Below are 20,502 nucleotides of genomic sequence, written 5' to 3'. Positions count from 1 at the left end.
AGGGCCTTTGGGAAGCCCCTCATGGGTTTCAGGGATTCAAGCTTCTGACTGGGGGGAAGGAGGTGGAGTCCCTGGACAAAGCCAAGAAAATGGGGTTCTTTAGTGCATGATAACCTGGCCCTGCAACCCACCCACACACCAATCCCCACCTGGGTGTCAGAGGTCTTACCTGTGTAGTTAGGTGGGCAGACACACACGTAGTTGTTGATACCATCCACACAGGTGGCGTTGTTCTCACAGTCATTGTCCTCACAATCGTCTGGGTTGATCTCACACCGCTGTCCCTCAAAGCCCAGAGGGCAGGAGCAGCTTTGGGGATGAGTGGGGTAGGCAGGAGAGGGCCCAGGGGTCAGGGAGTGGGGTGGGTTGAGTGGTAGAAAAGAAGGTTGGGGGTATAATTAGTGAGGGTTCTCTCTGGATGGAGGTCCAAGGCACCACTTTGGACACGAGGTCTTGAGGTCCTGAACAGGAAGACCCTCAGAACTTAAGAGGTCATTTCATCTAGCTCCCAGTCTCTGGGCAATATTTGATCTCCCCCGGCCCTGGATGGCTGCATCCTCCCTGGGGGAAATTCCCACCAGCAGTGCCTTCTTCCTCATTCCTGAAGCTGGAAGTGGTTTTCTGGATATAGTTTAAATCCTCCAGCTGTCTTCTAGTCCTCTCTTCCTTGGGCTCATATGTGCATAGTGTTTTTTGTAGACAAAGAAACATATATCCAACACCCCCCTTTGAGCGACTCTCCCCTGGAGGGCAGCCTTTCTGTCTTTAGCAGGAGCAGGGCACAGTGGCCAAGATCAGACTCCACATTCATCCATTTAGCTGGGAATGATGTCATGTAAGCCACTTCCTAGCTATTTGACCTTGAGAAAATTATTTCAATGCCATGTCTCAGTTTCCTCATCTGTTGACTGGGGTACAATTATTTACCTCCAGGGTGGTTGTAGGGATAAAATGAGACTATACAACTAAAATGCTTAGAAGTATACATGGCAAATAGAAAATGCTCAGAATATGTAAGCTAGCACTAGTTCTAGAAAAAAACACCCCACCTTCTTAACCTTTCCTCAGGGATGCCATTTCTCCATCATGTACTACTCCTTCTGAGCCACCTCCAGCTTCTGGTGGATAGGGGATGGGTTGGGAGGACCCCTCTCCTGCCAATATTGAGGCTTTCTGGTGAGCTTGGCTTAAAACACCACAGATCACAAAGAAACATGCCCCAAGTGAAAGAACAAAAGAAATCTCCAAAAAAGAACTAAGTGAAATGGAGGAAAGCAATCTACCAGATACAAATCTCAAAACAATGGTTATAAGGATGATCAGGGAACTCAGGGGAAGAATACATGAACTCAGTGAGAACTTAAACAAAGAGATAGTAAACATAAAAAAATATGTAGAAACTAAAAAATGAACCAGTCAGAAATGAAGACTACACTAGATGGAATCAATAACAAGCTAGATAAAGCAGAGGATCAAATCAGTAATTTGGAAAACAAGGTAGCAGAAAACACCCAATCAGAGCAGAAAAACAAACAAACAAAAAAAACACACACACCAGAATTTTGAAAATGGGGACAGTTGAAGGGACCTCTGGGATAACATGAAGTGTAACAACATCTGCATCATAGGGGTACCAGAGGGAGAAGAGAGAAAGCAAGGGATTGAGAACCTATTTAAAAAATAATGACTGAAAACATTCCTAACCTGGTGAAGAAAATAGACATCCAAGTCCAAGAAGTGCAGAGATGAACTCAAAGAGATCCACACGAAGACACATCATAATTAAAATGGCAAAGGTTAAAGAGAATCTTAAAAGCAGCAAGAGAAAAAGTTACTTACAAGGGAGATCCCATCAAACTCTCAGCCGATTTCTCAACAGAAACATTTCTCACCAGAAGGTATTGGCCCAAAATAGTCAAAGTGATGAAGCAAGAACTACAACCAACACTCTCTACCCAGCAAGGCTATAATTTAAAATTGGAGGAGAAATAAAGAGCTTCCCAGACAAGAAAAAGCTAAAGGAGTTCATTACCATCAAACCAAAATTATAAGAAACGTTAAAGGGACTTCTTTAAGAAGAAGAAAGAAAAGAGAGAAACACACACAGAGAGAAACATAGTTATAAAGAATACAGTGGCAATAAACAGGTGCCTATCAATAATCACTTTAAATGTAAATGGACTAAATGCTCAAGTCAAAATACACAGGGTAGCTGAATGAATGAGGAAATAAGACCTCTACCTCTCTACCTCTCTACACCTCTACCTCTCTACCTCTCTACCTCTACCTCTACCTCTACCACCTCTACCACCTCTACCTCTACCACCTCTACCTCTACCACCTCTACCTCTACCACCTCTACCTCTACCTCTACCTCTACCTCTACCTCTACCTCTACCTCCTGTCTACAGGAGATCCACACAGAATAAAAGTAAAGGGATGAAAAAAATATTTAATGCAATGGAAACAAAGTAAAAGCTGGGGTAGCAATACTTATTATATCAGACAAAATGAACTTTAAAGCAAAGGGTATAATAAGAGACAAAGAAGGACATTACATAAGGATAAAGGGATCAATCCAACAGGAGAATATATAACACTTGTAGACATTTATGCACCCAACTAGGAGCACCTAAATATACAAAGAATCTATTTAAGAAATAATGACTGAACATATAGGGAGAGATGTATAGTAACACAATCATAGTAGGAAATTTTAACACCCCATTGACATCAATGGATAGGTCTTCCAGACAGAAAATCAATAAGGAAATAGCAGCCTTAAATGACACACTAGATTAGATGGATTTAATTGATATCTTCAGAGCATTTCACTCTATAGCAGCAGAATATACATTCAAGTGCACATGGAACATTTTCCAGGATAGACCACATATTAGGACACAAAACAAGTCTCAATAAATTTAAGAAGGCTGAAATCATATCAAATATCTTCTCTGACTACACTGGTATAAAACTAGAAATCAATCACAAGGTAAAAAACTGAAAAAAAAATAAATAAATAAATAAAAACTCACAAGAATACATGATACATGGAGGCTAATGTTGCTAAATAATGACTGGATTAACAATGAGATCAAAGAAGAAATCAAAGGATTCCTTGAGGTAAACAACAATGAAAACACAACACAAAATCTATGAGACACAGTTAAAGCAGTCCTAAGAGGGAAATTCACAGCATTACAGGCCTACCTCAAGAAGCAAGACAAATCTCAAACAATTTAACTTTCCATCTAAAGGAACTAACAACCAACAACAAACAAAGTCGAAAAGTGCAGAAGGAGGAAAATAATAAAGATCAGAGTGGAAATAAATGAAATAGTGTCTAAAAGAGCAACACAAAAGCTCAATGAAACCAAGACCTGCTTCTTTGAAAACATAAAAAAAAATTGATAAACTTGTAACAGCCTCATCAAGAAAAACAAGGGTGGAACAAAATAAATAAAATTAGAAATGAAAGAGAAGTAACAACTGACACTACAGAAATATAAAAGATTATAAGAAATTATAAACAACTATATTCCAAAAAATTGGACAATCTGAAAGAAATTGATAGATTCCTAGAAGCATACAATCTTCCAGAGCTAAACCAAAAAGAAACTGGAAATCTGAGAAATATAAATTAAAACCACGAAGAGATATCACCTCACACCTGTCGGAATGGCTATCATCAACAAATCTACAAACAAGTGTTGTTGAGGATGCAGAGAAAAGGGAACCCTCGTGTGTTGTTGGTGGGAATGCAGACTGGTGCAGCCACTATGGAAAACAGCATGGAGGGTCCTCAAAAATTAAAAATGGAATTGCCTTATGACCCAGCGATCCCACTTCTGGGAATATATCTGAAGACACCCGAAACACTAACTTGACAGAATAGATGCACCCCTATGTTCATTGCAGCATTATTTACAGTAGCCAAGATATGAAAGCAATCCATGTGCCCATCAATAGATGAGTGGATACAAAAGAGGTGGTACATATATATACAATTGAATATTACTCAGACATAAAAAAGAAGGAAATCTTACCATTTATGACAACATTCATGGACCTAGAGGGTATTATGCTAAGTTGAATAAGTGAGTCAGAGAAAGACAAATACCATATTATTTCACTTACATATGGACTCTAAAGAACAAAATGAACAAAATTGAAACAGACTCAGAGATACAGAAAACAGACTTATAGGGGCCAGAGAGGTGAGGGGATTAGGCAACTGGGTGAAAAAGGTGAAGGGATTAAGAAGTACAAATTGGTAGTTACAAAACAGTCACTAGGATGTAAGTACAGCATAGAGAATATAGCCAATAATATTGTAATAACTATGCATGATGCCAGATGGGTACTGGAAATACTGGTGGGGGGGGACACTGATAGAGTATATGATTGTCTGACCACTATGCTGCACCCCTGAAACTAATACAAAATAATACTGGATGTACACACACACACACACACACACACACACACACCCCAGCATGGCACATTTCCCTAACTTGTCTCTGAAGTGTTAAATCTCTTGCATAAAAACCTGAACTCAGCATCTCCTCCAAACCTTGATTACATCCCCAGGATTGGATGTGCAATATGAGTCAGAAGTGGTAAAGGCTGGGCAGATGGGAAGGCGAGGGGGCATTTGGGAGGGGCATTAAGAGACGAGTGTCTGAGTAACGAACACTGCAGTGAACCCCACTCTCTCTGTGGCCAGACCCCTGGTTGGGCACTGACACCCTGTCTCTGAATGTGTGGGCCAGCGTCACACCTGGCCTCCAGGTGTGAGTTTCAGAGGCTGCTCGGATTTAGGTTTAGCTAAAAAAGTAAACTGATAGAAAGCACAGGTCTAGAATACTACTTAACTTCCTTTCCTCTGTAACCTGAACACCATGTCATATTTTTTTGTTTTTAAATCCTCACCTGAGGATATTTTTCTATTTATCATTAGATAGAGTGAAAGGGAGGGGGGGGGGAGAGAGAGAGACAGACAGACAGACAGACAGACATCGACTGGTTGCCTCCTGCAGGACCTGACCAGGACCAGAGACCGAACCACAACCGAGGTACGTGCCCTCGACCGGGATCGAACCCGTGACTCTTTGGTCCGCGGGCCTATGCTCTAGCTGCTGAGCCAAACCAGCCAGGGCCCATGCCACATTTCCTACAGAAGGCTGGGCGTTCCTGGCAGAATAAAGTGATGTACCCTGTTTCCTGTTAGGGACCCTGGGCGGTCAGGAAAAGGGAGATTTCTTCAGAGCTGGGCAGGAGGAATGTTTCAAAGGTCTGAACCCACGGTGCTGCCCACGTCCCAGGAATACCTCCCCAGGCCGTCCGCGGGGCCTGAACGCAGACCCTGGTGGCTGCCTGTGGAGGGGAGGTGCGGAGGCCGCTAAGGTGCCTCTGCCCTGCTGGAAACCTGGGTGGGGTGGCGGTGTTTCAAGGTCAGCTCTGAGGACGAAGGACGGGTCACGGCTCCCCGGCCTCGGCCTCCATCCAGCCACTTGCTGGCCGCCGCTCTCTTTGTGAGCGGACGCCCACGAAGACTGAAGAAGCACCTCTGCGAAGAGGTACCGGAGGCTCCCAGGATTCTGACCCGTAAGCGGTGTGGGAGTTGAGCTGTGTCCCCTCGAAGTGTTGAGGACTTAACTCCAAGTCCCTCAGGACGCGACATTATTATTTGGAAACAGGGACACTGCAGATGTAACTCGTGAGTTAAGATGAGGTTATACTGGAATACCATGGGCCCCTCAACCAGTATGACATCTGTTCCTGTAGGACGACAGCCATGTGACGAGACAGGGCGGGCGCCATGTGAAGGCGGAGTTGGGGGGAGCAGCTGCGAGCAAGGGGTGTCGGAGACCGCCGGCAGCACCAGAGCAGGAAGAGGACCCTCTCTTCAAGGTTTCACAGGGCAGGGGCCTGGGCCTCCTGCTCCTGAACACACTCCTGTTGCCCCAGCCCGCAGTCCGTGGGATTTGTCTGTGGGCCTTCCAGACCCCTGCCAAACACGGGGCCCCCTTCCTGCCTCCTGCCCTTCCGGCTGCTCTTGGATGCCTGGGCCTGGCAGAGCAGACTGGTGGGAACTGGCTCATTTGCACCCCCCAGTGAGCCAGCGGGTTAGGTGGTAAAGGAGGGGGCACCCGATGCCAAGCTGTGTGCAGACGAGTCAACGCTCGGGTGGCAAACACTTTTCAAAGGCACGCTGGCCCAGGGCTGCTGTGGTCTGGGGAAGAAATCGGGTCTGGGCCTGGCTGGTTTGGTTCAGTGGTCAGAGCGTCAGCTGTGTGGACTCCCGAGGGCAGGACAGTTCTCCCTCATCAGGTCAGCACGCGGCAGGTGGGCCAGGGAGGGACACCTGTGAGGGGAGCTCTGTGCCCGTCTCCCCACCTGGGTCCGCTTCCCAGGGCCGCCCTGACAAACCCCACGGACAGGGATGAGAAAAACTTTAATGGCTTCTACTCCACCCCCCAAAAAAGTATAGTTGGCTTTCAATATTATATTAGTTTAGGTGTGGGACGTAGTGATTACACATTTCTGTACCTTACAATGTGGTCGCCAGTCTAGACCACATCTGGGACCATGCAGTCATCAGAATATTACTGACTGTACCCCTCACCTTTCCCGCCCGTCTCTCCTGCTCCCCTCGGGCAACCGTCAGTCTGTTCTTTGTTTCCATCAGTTTTTGTCTTGTTTGTTCATTTTTTTATTTTTAAAGAATTCCACATATGAGGGAAATCACATGGTATTGTCTTTCTCTGACTGATGTCACTTGGTACATCACCCTCTGGGTCCATCCGCGCTGTCGCAAGCTGTAGGATTTTGCGTTTTTATTGCCAACACCCCGTTGCGTATCGACACCGCAACTTTTATTCCTCTCTCCTGCCCCTGCCTTCCCCAGCTCTCAAGACTCAGGAAGGAGTGTCAGGACATGTGCCCTAGAGCGAGGCAGGCCCGGGCCTCGGTCTCCCCATCGGTTACATGGGAACGGCGCCTACCCGTATGAGGCAGGGTCACTGGGAGGATGTGGATCGCACGTGACTCGCTGTGTCTGGCACAGAAGAGCTGTAACCAGGGTCAGCTACCAGTGTGGCTGTCACAGAATCAGGAGAGGTGGCAGACCTGCTGGCGGGGCCCCGAGCCGTCTGGCCCATCTTCTGACTTTAGTCAGCGACCGTGCCCCCCGCGTCCCCTGGCTGTGCGACACCCTGCCGGTACGGGGGCCCCTGTGCCAGAGCTTGGTGACTACCACCTCGGGCAGAGGGTCCGTCCCTCTGGCGCCCCACTTCCTGACTGTCCGGGGGACGCTGCAGGAAGAGCCTGGCGTCGGTCACACACACAGAGGGCTTGGCCGGGGCGGGCACACAGTCACCCTCGGAGCAGGGCCCTCCTCGGCAGCCTGCCCGTGACGCCCGGGGGGAGGGCAGCCCGAGGCGAGCTGTTACCTGAACCCGTCCTGGTGGCGGTCGCTCAGGTGGCAGGTGCCTCCGTGGAGACAGGGGCTCTGGATGCAGGCGTTGACGGGCACCGTGCAGTCTTTGCCCTGGGGGGAGGGGAGGAGGCGCCGGTGAGGGAGGCTTCCCTGGGGTTCCCAGCGCCCTCGGGGGTGAGGCTGGGGCGGGGCAGGGGCTCTGGGACAAGCCTGCAGTGTGACGGGGAGAAAGCCACAGGGAGCCCTTGCCTCTGGCTCCCCCAGGGAGAAGGGCAGGAGTGGGGAGCAGTCGGGAGTCTGGCTCCCAGAATTCACACTGGTCTCTCCATTCTGTTCTAAACCACAGGCAGATGCTTTGGACACAGGCCAGCCTGGCTCACGTTCACCTCTCCCTGGGGGGCTGACTCCGACCTTGGATAAGCCTTTCAACCTCGGTGAGCCTGTTAGGAGAGTTAAACTAGACCTTTCTTTTCTTTTTTAATTCCTCACCTGAGGATATTCTTCCATTTATTTTCAGATAGAGTGGGAAGGGGAGGGTGGGGGAGGAAGGGAGACAGAGAGAGACAGGGACAGAGAGAGAGAGAGAGAGAGAGAGAGAGAGAGAGAAACACTGACATGAGAGACACATCCACTGGCTGCCTCCCACACGACCCTGACCAGGGCCGGGACCCAACCCCAACTGAGGTATGTGCCCTTGACCAGAATTGAACCCACGACTCCTTGGTCTGCGGGCTGATGCTCTAACTGCTGAGCCAAACTGGCCAGGGCTAAACTAGACCTTTCATATAAGAAAGTGCTTAACATTATGTAACACGTCTAGCACACAGTAGGCATCCTATATATGCTAGCAGGTGATGTTATTAGCCTCACTGAGGCTTAACTAGAATCCACAAGTAGGGTGTGGCCAATAGACCTTCCCTCTAGTGAGTGACACCCCCTAGAGATCCCTCTTTGATTGGCCTGGACGTGGGCCCAGGGGTTCGTATTTAATGCTAAAGTTCTGTGGGTGATTCTCATGCTAGGCCAGCTTGAGAACCCCTGTGCTAGTGAGTGTGGGTGGGGAAGGACCCCTGGGAGCAGGCTCCCCTGAAGGGGACGGCTGAGCCGAGGAGCCAGCCCTGCAGTGGGCGGGAGGAGCAGGCCACGCAGGACCAGTGGGCCTCAGGCACGGAGGAGGGGGCTAAGCAGTGCAGCCCACAGCTTGGGGCCCTGGCTCCACCTTCTTCCCTGGGACCCATGGAGCAGTGCTGCACCCCAAACTTGGCAAACAGTCCCTTGGAGGACCCGTGGGGCCCGGGGAGGTGCCTGCTGTGTTGACTGCTGGGCTGTGGGCACCGTGCCAGGCAGGGTGGCCACGGGAGCCCTCCCACCGCCACGCCACCTGCTCGCCATCTGCCGGAGAAAATCCTCTCCCCTCCGCTGCTGCGAGCGCCGTGACCGAGTGCACTGGGCTTCCTGGCTGGGGTGCTGCTGCCAACGGGGTGCAGGACTCTGCTTCCTCCCGTCTCAGCAGCCTGAGCCTCACACCCCACGTCCAGCAGCCGGACACTGTCTGTGTCCCTTCCTGCCCCGTCCCGTCTAAAGGGCCAGTCAGGGGTTTCTGGGAGGGGCGGCGGCTGCAGGTGGGGTGGGATCTAAACCAGAGGGACATGTGAGCACTCTCGGGAGGTCAGCGTGGGATGGAACCGGCAACTCCTCGTTTCCACTAGGGTTTGCTGAGCCCACGGCCGCTCCAGGCCTCATGCCGAATGTGCTACAGTCACGACCGCATGTGACCTTCGCAGCAACCTCATGAGGTCGGTATGACTGTCATTACCCCCGTTTTTACAGGCAGGGAAGCCGACACGGAAAGTGAGATATACGTCTGAGGTCGCGGTCAGGGGAACAGCCAGCCGCTGAGCCCAGGCATTCTGTCCACAGCCAGCACTGGGGGCTCCGTGCGGGGGCCTCCCCTCCCTCCTCGAACACCGGCTGAGTCCGGCTGCTGTGTGCCTTGTGGGAAGGACCAGCTCTGAGCCTTGTTTGCATCGTCAATAAAATGGGAACAATAACACCTGCCCTGCGGAGTTGACGGATGGTTGAAACCACATACACATAAGGTGCTGGCATGTCCTGGCGGCTCCGTAAATGAGAGCCACTCTGACGAGGAGGAGGATTGGGGAAGGAGGCAGGGCTGAGTGTGGGTGATTCAGAGACTTTTCAGGTGCTGGTTGGTTCAGAAATGTGTGTGTGTTGAACAAATGGGCCATGGGGGTCAGGCCAGGAGGGTGTCCCTAGCCCTTGCCTCGGCCAGACTCTGCTCTGGGAACTTTCAAGTACTAGGGGCTGCAGCTGGATCCTCCCCTGGGGTGGGGGTGGGGGTGGGGTGGTGTCTCCTCCAGCCCCTTAGGACAAGCACAGAAATTAGGAGGCAGAGCCTAGCGCTTGCAATATGGTAATTGAGCCTGGAGGTGGAGATTTCTGTCATACTGTCCTTGAGAAATAATCACCATTGTCAATGTCTGGCTAATTAGCCTGATTCAACTTTCTTCAGTGTCATTTTGCTCAGATCCACCAGATCTCTGATGCTCCCTGTCCTCCTCCCCCTGACCCCACTCACCTGTGTGGGGTGTGTGTGGGATGTGTGTGTGCAGGACGTGGCTGGGGCTTAAAGCTTCCTCTAAAGGAGACTGGGAGCAGCTACCCAGGGGAAACCTCTCCCTGAGACAGGCCAGGAAGGCTGCTCCGAGACCTTGCTACTCCAAGTGTGGTCCTCGGACTAGCAGCATCCTGGGAGCTTGCTGAGAACGCTCAACCTTGGGCCTGGTCCAGGCCTATGGATCCAGAACCTGCATTTCAGTAAGATCTCCAGGTGACTCTGTGCACTGAAGTGTGAGCAGCACTGTCCTGAGGCACTGAACGTATGTGCATGACGCTACCTGGCTGCGAGGACCCCAGAACCTGTGTCGTACTTCCCCGAGCTGCACAGCAGCAGCACGATGCCAAGGCCCTCGCGAGTAGCTGAGTCCTGGAGCCGGGGTGGGCCTGGCCCACGCACGAGAGCTCTGCAGTCACCTGTGGCTCCCAGTTCCAGCTGCGGACCGCGCGGGACCGCGCGGGAACTGGCCCAGAGCCGCTGGGCAAAGGCTGTCCTGCAATGGAGAGCTGCGTCTGGGCTTAGCGCCTTGCTCCCCAGGTGTGGGAGCCCAGGTAGGTCATTGGGTTTTTCTGAGCCTCAGGTCCCTCATCTACCAAATGAGGATAAAACAACTTGTTTCAGGGGATGATTAAGAGCAGTACAAGAGAGACTGTGCTCCAACGGCCTCACAGAGGCCCGGCACTGTAGTCAGCTCACGGTAGCTGCTAGTGGCTGGATGCCTTTTTTTTTTTTTTTTGGTAACACTGTGGCTTCCCAAGGTCACCCAGGTAGTCAGTGGAAAAACAGAGGTACCTGGAAGTAGCTAGATTGGGCGTCTACCTCCGTGGCTCTGCTTGGGTGGGCTCCAAGCCCAGGAGAAAGGACGTGGGCACAAGCACAGGACAGGGTCGGTGAGGCAGCCTCCAATCGCAGGACCCTTGGTTCAACCCGCCCCACTCTGCAGGGGAGGGGCCTGCAGCCAGGGCAGAGCTGCCCAGGTGGTGCGTCAGGTGGGAACAGGCCCCAGGGCGTCCTGCTTGGTTTCTCCCCAACCCACACCCTACCGATCCCTGTCCCGGAAGTTCAGACAGGTCCTCAGTGGCCAGGGACCCTGCCCTCAGCCCTTGCCACCACGGTGCTTGCCACCGGGCAGTGAACGCACGCGGGCGCCGTTTCTGGGATCAGTTGGCTCTGAGCTTGGAATCCACCCCCCCACTTATTATCCCGTGTTTTCTCTTGTAAAATGAGGGTCAGTGTAGGACCTGCCTCCTAGGGCTCTGATGAGGGGTACGCGAGGTATGTGTGTACCTGTGTCGTGTGCTGTCAGTGTATAGTGGGCGCCTCAAAAGTGCAGGCTGCTAATGTTACTGCTGTTGTGGCCGTTGTCACCACCACCACCACCACCACCCTCATCAGCTATGTACCCCAGACCTGCCTGGTCAAAACCTCGCTTCAGAGTCATCTGAAATCGACAGGATGTTCAGAATCTTGAGCCAAGTGCAAACAGGTGGTGCTGCCTTGCAGAAGCCCCATAGACGCTCTGCTACCGGCGGGCCAGCTTCACAGTGTCCCCAGGTGTGGTCAGAAGAGGCTCCAAGGGAAGCCGGGGGCTTCAAACCCAGCTCCGCCCCTTTCAGACCCGGGCACACTTTAAAGAGAAGGAAGCAAGACTCGGGACGTGAAGTGGCCTACCCCATTTTGTAAACGATACCACCCACTTCATCAGGCGATTATAAAAAATTAGAGGAGGAAATGAATGCATGCGGTCCGGCTGAGTGCCCGGCACACAGTCGATGCTTAAACAGATAGCTCTCCAAGCGTGGGACTGGGATGTGATAAATGCAGAGGTCGCAGGGCTAGAAGAGCAGCTGATGGGCGTGGACGGTTCCTGGTGTCGTAGACTGAGAATCCCTGGTGAAACCAGCAGCCGGCCCCCTGTTACCGGGGTTAGGGACCAGAGGCACGGGAGAAGGGAAAAAAAAGGCAGCCAAGGGCCAGCTTACGAGAGCTCACTGGATGCTGGGTACTGTGCTAGGTGCATCGTGCTATTGTGCATTTTTTCTCGCAGCAAACCCGTGAGGCAGGTCCTGGTGTACAGACGGGAAGGCTGAGATGAGCCCACTGGCCACACAGTAAATGACAGAGCTGGGTCCACACCAGCCTCTGTGTAATTCCACAGCCTGAGTTTTCTCCACTGCATCAGTACAAGGGAGTTTGAGGATCCAGGCCTCCTGAGTAGGTCTGCTTAATTTCTATTCTTCCCTACAAGTTGTCTGCGTGTGCGTGTCTGCATGTGTGTGTGCACATGCGTGTGTGTGTGTAGGGTGCATGAGTTTGGGATTCCAGTACTTTTGGGGCCCTGGGGGCAGCTGCCCGGGGAGGCTGGCCGGCTGCAGAGAGCCTCCTCTGGCTGTGGTCTCAGGCCCGTAGGGGGCGCTCCGACACTGCTGGAGGCATGGCTCCCGCTGAGAAAACCCCCGGGGAGTCCTGTTCCCTGGCCTGAGCCGCCCGCCCCTCCAGCTTGTCACTGCACACAAATCCCGGGAGATGCCACGGCTGCGGCTCCCTCCTGCTCCGCCTGGACCAGGTGTGTGCACTGGACAGCCACGGGCCGTTTTCAACCCCCTGGCTTGTCCAGTACATATGAATGGGTGCCCCGGGGAGGCTGGAATCTGGGCCGGTCTGGGGGAGAGACCTGGTCACAGCTTTGCTGACCCGGTGAGGTAGCCTGAGGGGCTCAGCTAGCCAGGAGACCTTCCCGGGGAAAGCAGAGCTGAGATCAAAGCCCTGGTTACACCCTAACCCTACTGCTTACAAGCCCGGGCGCTGAGTCAACCCTTTCAACACGAGGCCCAGTTTCCACGTCTGTGGAACGGGAGTAGTAGCTCCCTCCTCGCGGGTTTGCTGGGAGTGTTGAAAGAGGGCAGGTGGGTAGATGCTGGCGGACAGGTGGGCCACCATGCACACTGTGGAGGGCAGGTGCCCGGATCCCGTGTGGCGGGGGGTGCGGGGTGAGGGTTCGCCTGCACTTCTGGGGGCAGACGGGAGAGCTGGGGTCCATACCCCTTGCTGGACGCCCTGAGCCTGTCAGCAGTGTGGCGGGCCTGGTGGCCCCCAGGCCATTTATCCCCCATCCCTGTACCCCCTCCGCCTGGCATTTTCAGAGCTGGGTGTCCTGAGGGCAGAGTTGGGGAGGCGGCAGGGAGGTCTGGAGACACCTTGGAGGGGAAGCCCAGAGAGGGGCTGAGCCGATGCCTCTCTTTGGAAGTCTCTGCACGACAAACCGGGCAGCCCGGCAGCACACCGGGCCCTCGCCGGGCGCAGACGGTGGGCCGGGCGCCCCTCTCACCTTGTAGCCGAAGGGGCAGGCGCAGCGGTACAGCTCCACGTGGTCCTGGCTGCACGTCCCGTTGTTCTTGCAGGGGCCCGAGAGGCAGGCATTGCACTTGGCCGCAATGTGGATGTCCACTGGCCCTGGGCAGCAAAGCCAGAGTGATGTGGCAGGTCCCCAAGGGCTCACGGGCACACCCCCTTCCTCCTCCGGCTGGCAGCCCCTCCCCATCTCCACGCCCAGAGGGCAGCTGGCCCTCCCCAGCCGGGACACCCGTCCAGCTCGAGTCCATTAGTTCAGCCATTGTCCAGGGAGCAAAAAAAATCACAGTGGGACGTCATTCAGAAACAGTTCTGCAGTCAAGCCAATGACTGTAATTAGCCTGATCGGATTTGGGTGCTAATCTGCAAACAATGCACTGTAATTAGAAATCCCTTGTGTATCTCCTTTTTGTTCTAGAAGCTTTGGGCCCAGGCTCCAGGGGACCTCCCATTCCCCCGCCCCCCCCTCCCATTCCCCCGCCCCCCCCAATGGTCTGTGCCAGGCTGAGGAGGACACAGTGTCTGGGCAAAAGAGTCCTGCTTGCAGAACAGTCCCCTAGGACACAGCAGGGGCTGACAGCGGACGGCAGACTGCTCAGTGCTCTCGTATCCATGACGGTGGCCCCCACGTCTTGCTCTCTGCAGCTACAAGGGCTGGGGGGAGGCATGGCATGGCCCCCGCACAGAGCGTGGCTGCAGCCAGCTCTGACAGTAGGCCCTGGATAAACAGGCCCTACTTAGTGTTAGGACTTTAAATGAACCCAGGACAACAGTCACCCACGTGGAGACTGGGTTAAGTTTGAGCCGCTGTGAGTGGGACCGTTTTTGGGTTGGGGAACAGAAAGGCCTGAGAGCCTCTACTGGGGGCTCATCCCTGGCTTCACATCAGAGCAGGGAGACTGTGTCCCAGGCACACAAGGGCGGTTTGGAGGGTAATTAAGACACATCCGTAGAACACACACACACACAAAGGCTCTATGAGGTGAGCAAAGGACACCGATGGACAAGTGTGCGATCCACATGGAAAGTAAATTGTTGAAAAAAATTCAGTTTCCCCAGCAATCACAGACAGACGAAATATAAAGAGAGAGCACTTTTTTTACCCTACTGAATTAGCAGTGGCTACGAAATGAGATAGAACCACGCAAAGTGGTGAAAAAGGCACCCAGCGGTGCTAATGGGGAGTCAGCTGCTTACGACCTGGTTTGGAAATCGGTTTGGCTACATGTGTGAAGACTTTAAACACCATCATGTACTCTGGCTCAGTAGTTTCTGGTCTCTGAAGCTCATCTAAAGCCATCATTGTAAACAGAGAAAGACCTTCATGCATCAACAGCGAGGAAAACACAGAACATAGTCTGTCGGCTCCACAGGAGCGAATCGGTGTGGGTGGACCTCCCAGCGTGGGGCTCACAGGACGGGCCCTCTGGAGTTGGCACCCCCTGGACCCCTCCTCACTGTGACCTTGAGAAATCACTGAACCTCGGTCAGGCTCGGCGTTTTCATTTTTTTAAAACGAGGGTGACTCTAGTGTGTACCCCACAGAGGTGCTGGAGAAGTAAACACATTAATACATGGACAGTGAAAAGGAATTGGGACAACACGTGAAAAGTGCTTAGCGTGACGCCGGCCCCCAACGAGAACCCAGCAGCTCTGTCACCACGACGCAGGCGATGGAAGTCACGTGTGGCAAGTTTGCTGGGGGAACGCGTGTGCTTTAAGGACGTTGGATGAAGAAATGCAGGTGAAGGAATGGCTCAACTGTGCAGACGTATGGAGAGAAGGAAGTCAGGGAGGACATGTCAGCGCAGGGACTGGGGCAGAGAATGTTGATGGACCCAGCAGGCGGGTCCACACCGGCTTCAGCCTCTGAGTGTCCTTGTGAGACCCACGGGGAGTCCCACCTGTTAGATGGCCGATGGGCAGAGGGGGCATCTGCACTCACCTTTGCACTGGAATCGGTGGGTGGGGGTGGTGAGCAGCAGCCTGTCCGCCATGGGCTCGGGGCTACTGCAGCGTGCGATGCCAGGCTCCTTGTAGCCCGCCTTCACCCACTCCGACAGCCAGCGCAGACTGCAGTCACAGTGCAGCGGGTTGGTTCCCAGCGCCCTGGGAGGCAGAGCACGGAGTCAGCGTCCTGCCACCCAGCTTGGCCCATAGGCTCCACACCCTTGGCCCTCTGGAAAAGCAGTTTCCAGACTTTGGCTAGATTGGGGGTGTCTGGCATGAGGACCAGTTGACTCCAGACTGTACCTCCAATCCCTGGAAAGGTTTCAACCCCACCTCAGCCCCTCCCACCTCTGAGGCTTCGTTCTCACCCACCCCAGAGATCAACCCTCAGCTCAGCCTCAACCCTGGAGCCTCCAGGAGGCTTCCGGGGCGTCCCATCTCCTTCTCGGGGCCTCCTGCCCCACTGCAGGGTCCCCCGGGGACGTGCTCTGCAGAGAAGGTTTGGACACCCAGCAACACGGAAGGGGCTCGGAGCATACCACCCCCCAGTATGCCATTTCGGGATGCTGATTATTTTGAGCTGAAGGCACTTGAGAAACAGCAGATGCAGGGAGGCCTCTCCGACTTCCCCTTTCCACCTACGAGCAGGTCACTTTCCCGAGGAAGGTGCCCCCGGCACCAGGAAGGACTCACCAGAGACGGGGGTCTGAACAAGCAGGCAGGTACAATAGCCTTGCTCTCCCATTACGGCCCCATGGATTTCCTAGTCCCTGTCCCACAAAGTAGGGTCCCCCGCCCCCCCTTGTCAGAGCCCCGCAATGTATCCATCTCTGTGTCACCAGGTGTGGAAGCTTGGGGCCCAGTGGGTCTGCATTGTCCTTTTGAAGACTCCCACGTTCACGTAAAGTATTACAGAAACGTGGATGCTTCTCCTGCGAATCTGTCTCGTGTCAGCTTAGTTCTTAACCAGCCAGAACCTAAGCGTGGAGAAGGAAGCGTCCTCTCCACCCCCCCCCCCCCGACACGCTCGGCTGGCAAGTGTGGCGGAGGGGGTGGCATTGTCCAGGGCAGATGTCCTCAAAGTGGTGTCTGGGAAGAAAACACTAGAACTTCTGCCCTTTTAAATCCTATCAACATTTCTCTTTTGAATGTTCTATAATTTTCGTTCATAACCTGTCAGTATGCGTGGACAATATGAAAAGAAGGACGTCCATGCAGAGGAGGCTCCAACTCAGACAGCGGCCCTGGCACAGGTATGCACGATGCCCAGCAGGCCTCGGCCTCCCCGGGTGTGGGGGCGACCGGAGGCGGAGCAGAGCGGCAAGGAGCGTGCGCCTCAGAGTCAAGGCCCACGGGGTCCTCGGACAAGCCCTTCAGCCTCCAGTCTCAGTTTCATGGTGCAGGAAGGGGATAGAAGGCTCACTGCCCTGAGAAACACGTGAGATGATCACCCGCCGGGTGGGGCGCACAGCAAGGGCTCTGCGCTCCTTCTCATTCGATGTGTGTTCACACCGCTCACAGCCGAGAGGCCTCTGACGGCAGCTGGGGCTGGAGCACGCGGTGTACGCGGGCCCACCGCTCTAAAGCAGACGCCGCGCACAGACCAGCCACGGACGCGTGAGCAGGGCCACCGGGGGCCGCGGCAGCCATGCTCCGTTCGGGCGGCTGCACGCTGGGGAGCGCAACGGGGCTACTTACAGGTGGGAGAGGGCCGCCAGGTCGCTGAAGGAGCCTTCGGGCACACTGGAAATGTCGTTGCCGTGGAGGGTCCTGAAGCAGAAACACAGGCAAGGAGGTCAGCACCCCGAACAGTCTGAGCCCAGGCCACTCTCTCGGAGTCCCGGGCTCCCCCGTGTCCCCACAGCTCCCCTCGGAGCCCCGCTGCCCCAGCAGTGGGTGCCGCGTCCTCGTGGCCGGTGCGTGGATGTCTCTGTGCCCAGCTCAGCAGCAGGGACGTCGCGGGTAGAGGGTTTGGGGGAGCAGTGCATGGGCTGTTGAATCGAACAGGCCTGGGGGGGACCAGTCCCTTTCAGCTGTGGACACTGGGTAAGTTACTTTCCTTTCTGCCTGGCCTCCGTGTTCACACCCAACCGTGGAGAAGCATCTACCTAACGGAGGCACTGGCGCTGCAGAGGTAACGTGAAGAACGGCCCAGGCCGTAAGCTCTGCAGCCAGGCTGCTTCCACTCAGACCCCGATTCTGCCCCTCCCGCCTGCGTGTCTGTGGGCAGGCTTATCACTCTCTCTGTGCCTCAGTTTCCCGTCGTCCATGGGAATGAAGGGTAAGAGATTTGCCGCAGAAGGTGGTTGTGGGTGCATTCGTCCACGTGGTCTGTCGTTTTCCAATGGTCCAGCTGGTTCCATGTTGTTTCACTTCGAGGGGTTTCTGGGGAGTGGGAAACGCTGTCATCGCAGCTCAGGTGGGGGAGGTGGCTGCTCCGCCCCTGTGGAGACTGCCCCGGAGCCTGACACTGTCAGCCACACACGTACGGGCCTGGCGCTGCGCGCCTCTGAGTGTGCCTTCCAGCAGCATGTCCAGGGCCAGGCAACCTGCCTGCGGTCAGTCCTACCTCTCTCTGCCCCGCAGGAGTGGTGGCCCCACTGAGCTTCAGTAAGCCTGGAGGGCAGGTCCGGGGAACAGGAACATCGCTTCGCTGCTCAGGTAGCAACATGAGCAAACCCCCAACTCGTGAACCCTCGGAGGGGTCCGTGCATGGACCCCGCCCTCCAAGGAGGGGTCCGTGCATGGACCCCGCCCTCCACGGAAGGGTTAACCACCAGCTGCGCACCCAAATCCCCAGCTGACGGCTCACTTTGGGTCTGGCCTGGGAAATGCCAGGTGGGTGGCATTCAGACCCTCAGAGGCGCCGCTGGGCACAGACCCCTGTGCCGCGAAGGAAGCCCTGGGAAAACGAAGGGCTGCTCAGTGCTGAGGTGGAAGTGTGTTGTGAACAGGACAACTGAGCCTGCTCCTCCGTTGGCCGTGTGGTGGGTGTTAGCCTGCCCGGCTCGTCAGCTGAAACAGACAGGAGCTAATTATACTTAGTACAGAACAGGGGCTCCCAAACGGACTGTGCATTGGAGCTGATTCCCGTGCAGATTCTGAGCCCCGATCCCAGAGGCTGATTCAGGGGGATGGGGTGGGCCTGATGCTGGTCCTCCGAACCACATCCAGCTGCCCTGGGCGGTCATCCTCATCACCCTGAGCCACCCCTCCGGCCCTCCCCGGGACAGCAGGGAGAGGGGACCAGTCCTCGTGTTCAGGTAGCGCCTCCCCTCCCCAGGCAGGGGCTGGAAGCACTGCCTAGCACGTTCATCAGCACCACTTGCTCTCATTCGTGCGGCTACTCACGAAGCACACGGGCCCCTGCCTGCTATTAACTTGGATCACTTCATGGCTGCCCGCGGCGAATGCGCCCAGCCCCGTTGTTAATCACCTCGGAATGGGGCCTGGGCTCCTGCGGAGGCACAACACCCTACTTTAAAAACACCAAGTGACCCACGGGCAGCTTTGGCGCTGTGACTCCGGCAAGTCACGCTCCCATCTATCATGAACTGCGCCCCGAGATCTCTATAAACTGCAGAGTAACGGGGGCCGTAACTTACCGGGACAACAACGCTGAACCAACCTGCCAAATGCAGTCCCTGCTCCGGGTGTGGCTCCCGAAGAGGGGCTCTCGCATGTCCCTCCACCTTACAGGAGGCCAGGGACAGGGGCGACCGTGCCCTCCCAGAAGCACTGAGCTCTCCCCAAACCCATCTCCCTCCCACCTCCCAGGGGCCCAATGCCCAAAGACTCATCTCTGGGTGCCTGGGGCTCCATTTCCCCTCCAGACCCTTAGCTGGGGTCAAAGGCCAAATGGGACTTGCAGGAAGCGAGGAGGCTGTCATTAGAGCGGGGGGAGGACAAGACACCCCGTGTCAGGTCCAGGCTGCCCGGAACCCCAGGCACCCAGTGTGCAGGACAGATGTCAGGAGCTGTCCTCATTCTGAGTGTGGTTGGGGCGGGTGGGTTCTCTCCCGAGCAGGCTGGGCCCCTCCCGGGGTCCCGGGGGTTTAAGTCAGGAGTCAGGCTGCCTGGGTTCGGATCCCTGTCTGATCATCGCTGGCTGTGAGCTGAGACCATCTTTCTGTGCCTCAGTTTTGTCATCTCTGAAACGGAGGCAGTCTTAGTATTTACTGTGGTTGTCTGTCGGGGGTGTGGGTTCCTGGGCTTCGACCTCCTCTTTTCTGTAGCAGCTCGTCCCTGCTCCACGGGGGTCACGCCTCCCCACGCTCAGACCCAGTGGTTTGGCTTCCTGGGGGAGCTATGGCCCAGGTCTGCCCAGTGGGAGCCACAGGGACTGGTTTGAGTTGCGCGTGTGACCTACGTGGACCAAAGAGAGACATTTCTGGGCTCTGTCTGGAGCTAGGAGGACAGAGGCAGAGAGACACATCTCGGACAGGAACATTGGCACCCGCACCCGCCCCGGAGCCCCACATCTGCTGCTGAGCTTTTCAGCTACCGGCGTACTGAATTCTCTTTATACGGCCCCGGCAGTCGGGAGAGACCCAGTGCCGCCCGGCAGAGCTGCCTGTGCCGACTGAAAGGGACGGTGCACGGCTTCCGACGGTGCGGGCCTCGCCCAGGGCCTGCCGGCAGAGGCATTGCCGTGACCCCTCCCCCTCTAAGCTCTTGGGCATGTTTTGGGGCCGGTCTTCTCCAAGCATCACCCACACACAGAAGCCTGAAGGTGTGCAGCTGGTAGGTCTCAGGGGTGTCAGTGAGTCCCACGGCATCCCAGGCTTGGGGAGAGTATACCCGGAGTTCCAGCAGTGACCCTCCCCTTCGTCCCATGCCTCCCCACGCCCATTCTTTAATTCTCGTCAGAGGCCTCCCTGGGCAGGAAGAGCACTCTTCATTTTTATGTCCAGCAAAGCCTGGAGTGAGTGGCCACAAGCATAGCTGACACCCTCCAGCGGGGAAGGAGGCGGGACTGGGTGGAGAGAGCTCGGAGGGAGCGGCTCCACCTCGGATCCAGTCCTGCTTTGGCTGCTCTGCCGCATCCCTTCCTGCTCCCAGCCCAGAGCCACATGCCCATCACCCCCAGTGGACATGCCCCTCCTGGCCTGAGGGTCTC

General features: G+C 54.9%; 1 protein-coding gene across 2 annotated transcripts in view; it reads right to left on the bottom strand.

Moving 5' to 3' along the window:
* SLIT3 (slit guidance ligand 3) overlaps positions 1-20,502 on the bottom strand; it is a 552,483-nt gene that overhangs the window by 27,705 nt on the left and 504,276 nt on the right. The window contains exons 24-28 of one of the 2 annotated variants that reach the window (XM_036240296.1): positions 17,082-17,153; positions 15,379-15,542; positions 13,411-13,556; positions 7,458-7,555; positions 170-309 (exon numbers count right to left, since the gene is read on the bottom strand). In XM_036240296.1, coding sequence (XP_036096189.1) covers positions 170-309; positions 7,458-7,555; positions 13,411-13,556; positions 15,379-15,542; positions 17,082-17,153 — 620 coding nt within the window. The remainder of the gene's footprint in view (positions 1-169; positions 310-7,457; positions 7,556-13,410; positions 13,557-15,378; positions 15,543-17,081; positions 17,154-20,502) is intronic. The other variant, XM_036240297.1, reaches the window with a different exon arrangement.

Source organism: Molossus molossus, unplaced genomic scaffold, assembly GCF_014108415.1.
Source record: "Molossus molossus isolate mMolMol1 unplaced genomic scaffold, mMolMol1.p scaffold_m16_p_4, whole genome shotgun sequence".
In the NCBI taxonomy this organism is placed as follows: domain Eukaryota; kingdom Metazoa; phylum Chordata; class Mammalia; order Chiroptera; family Molossidae; genus Molossus; species Molossus molossus.
The sequence above is the reverse complement of the archived record's forward strand: the minus strand, read 5'-3'. Positions and strand labels throughout refer to the sequence as shown.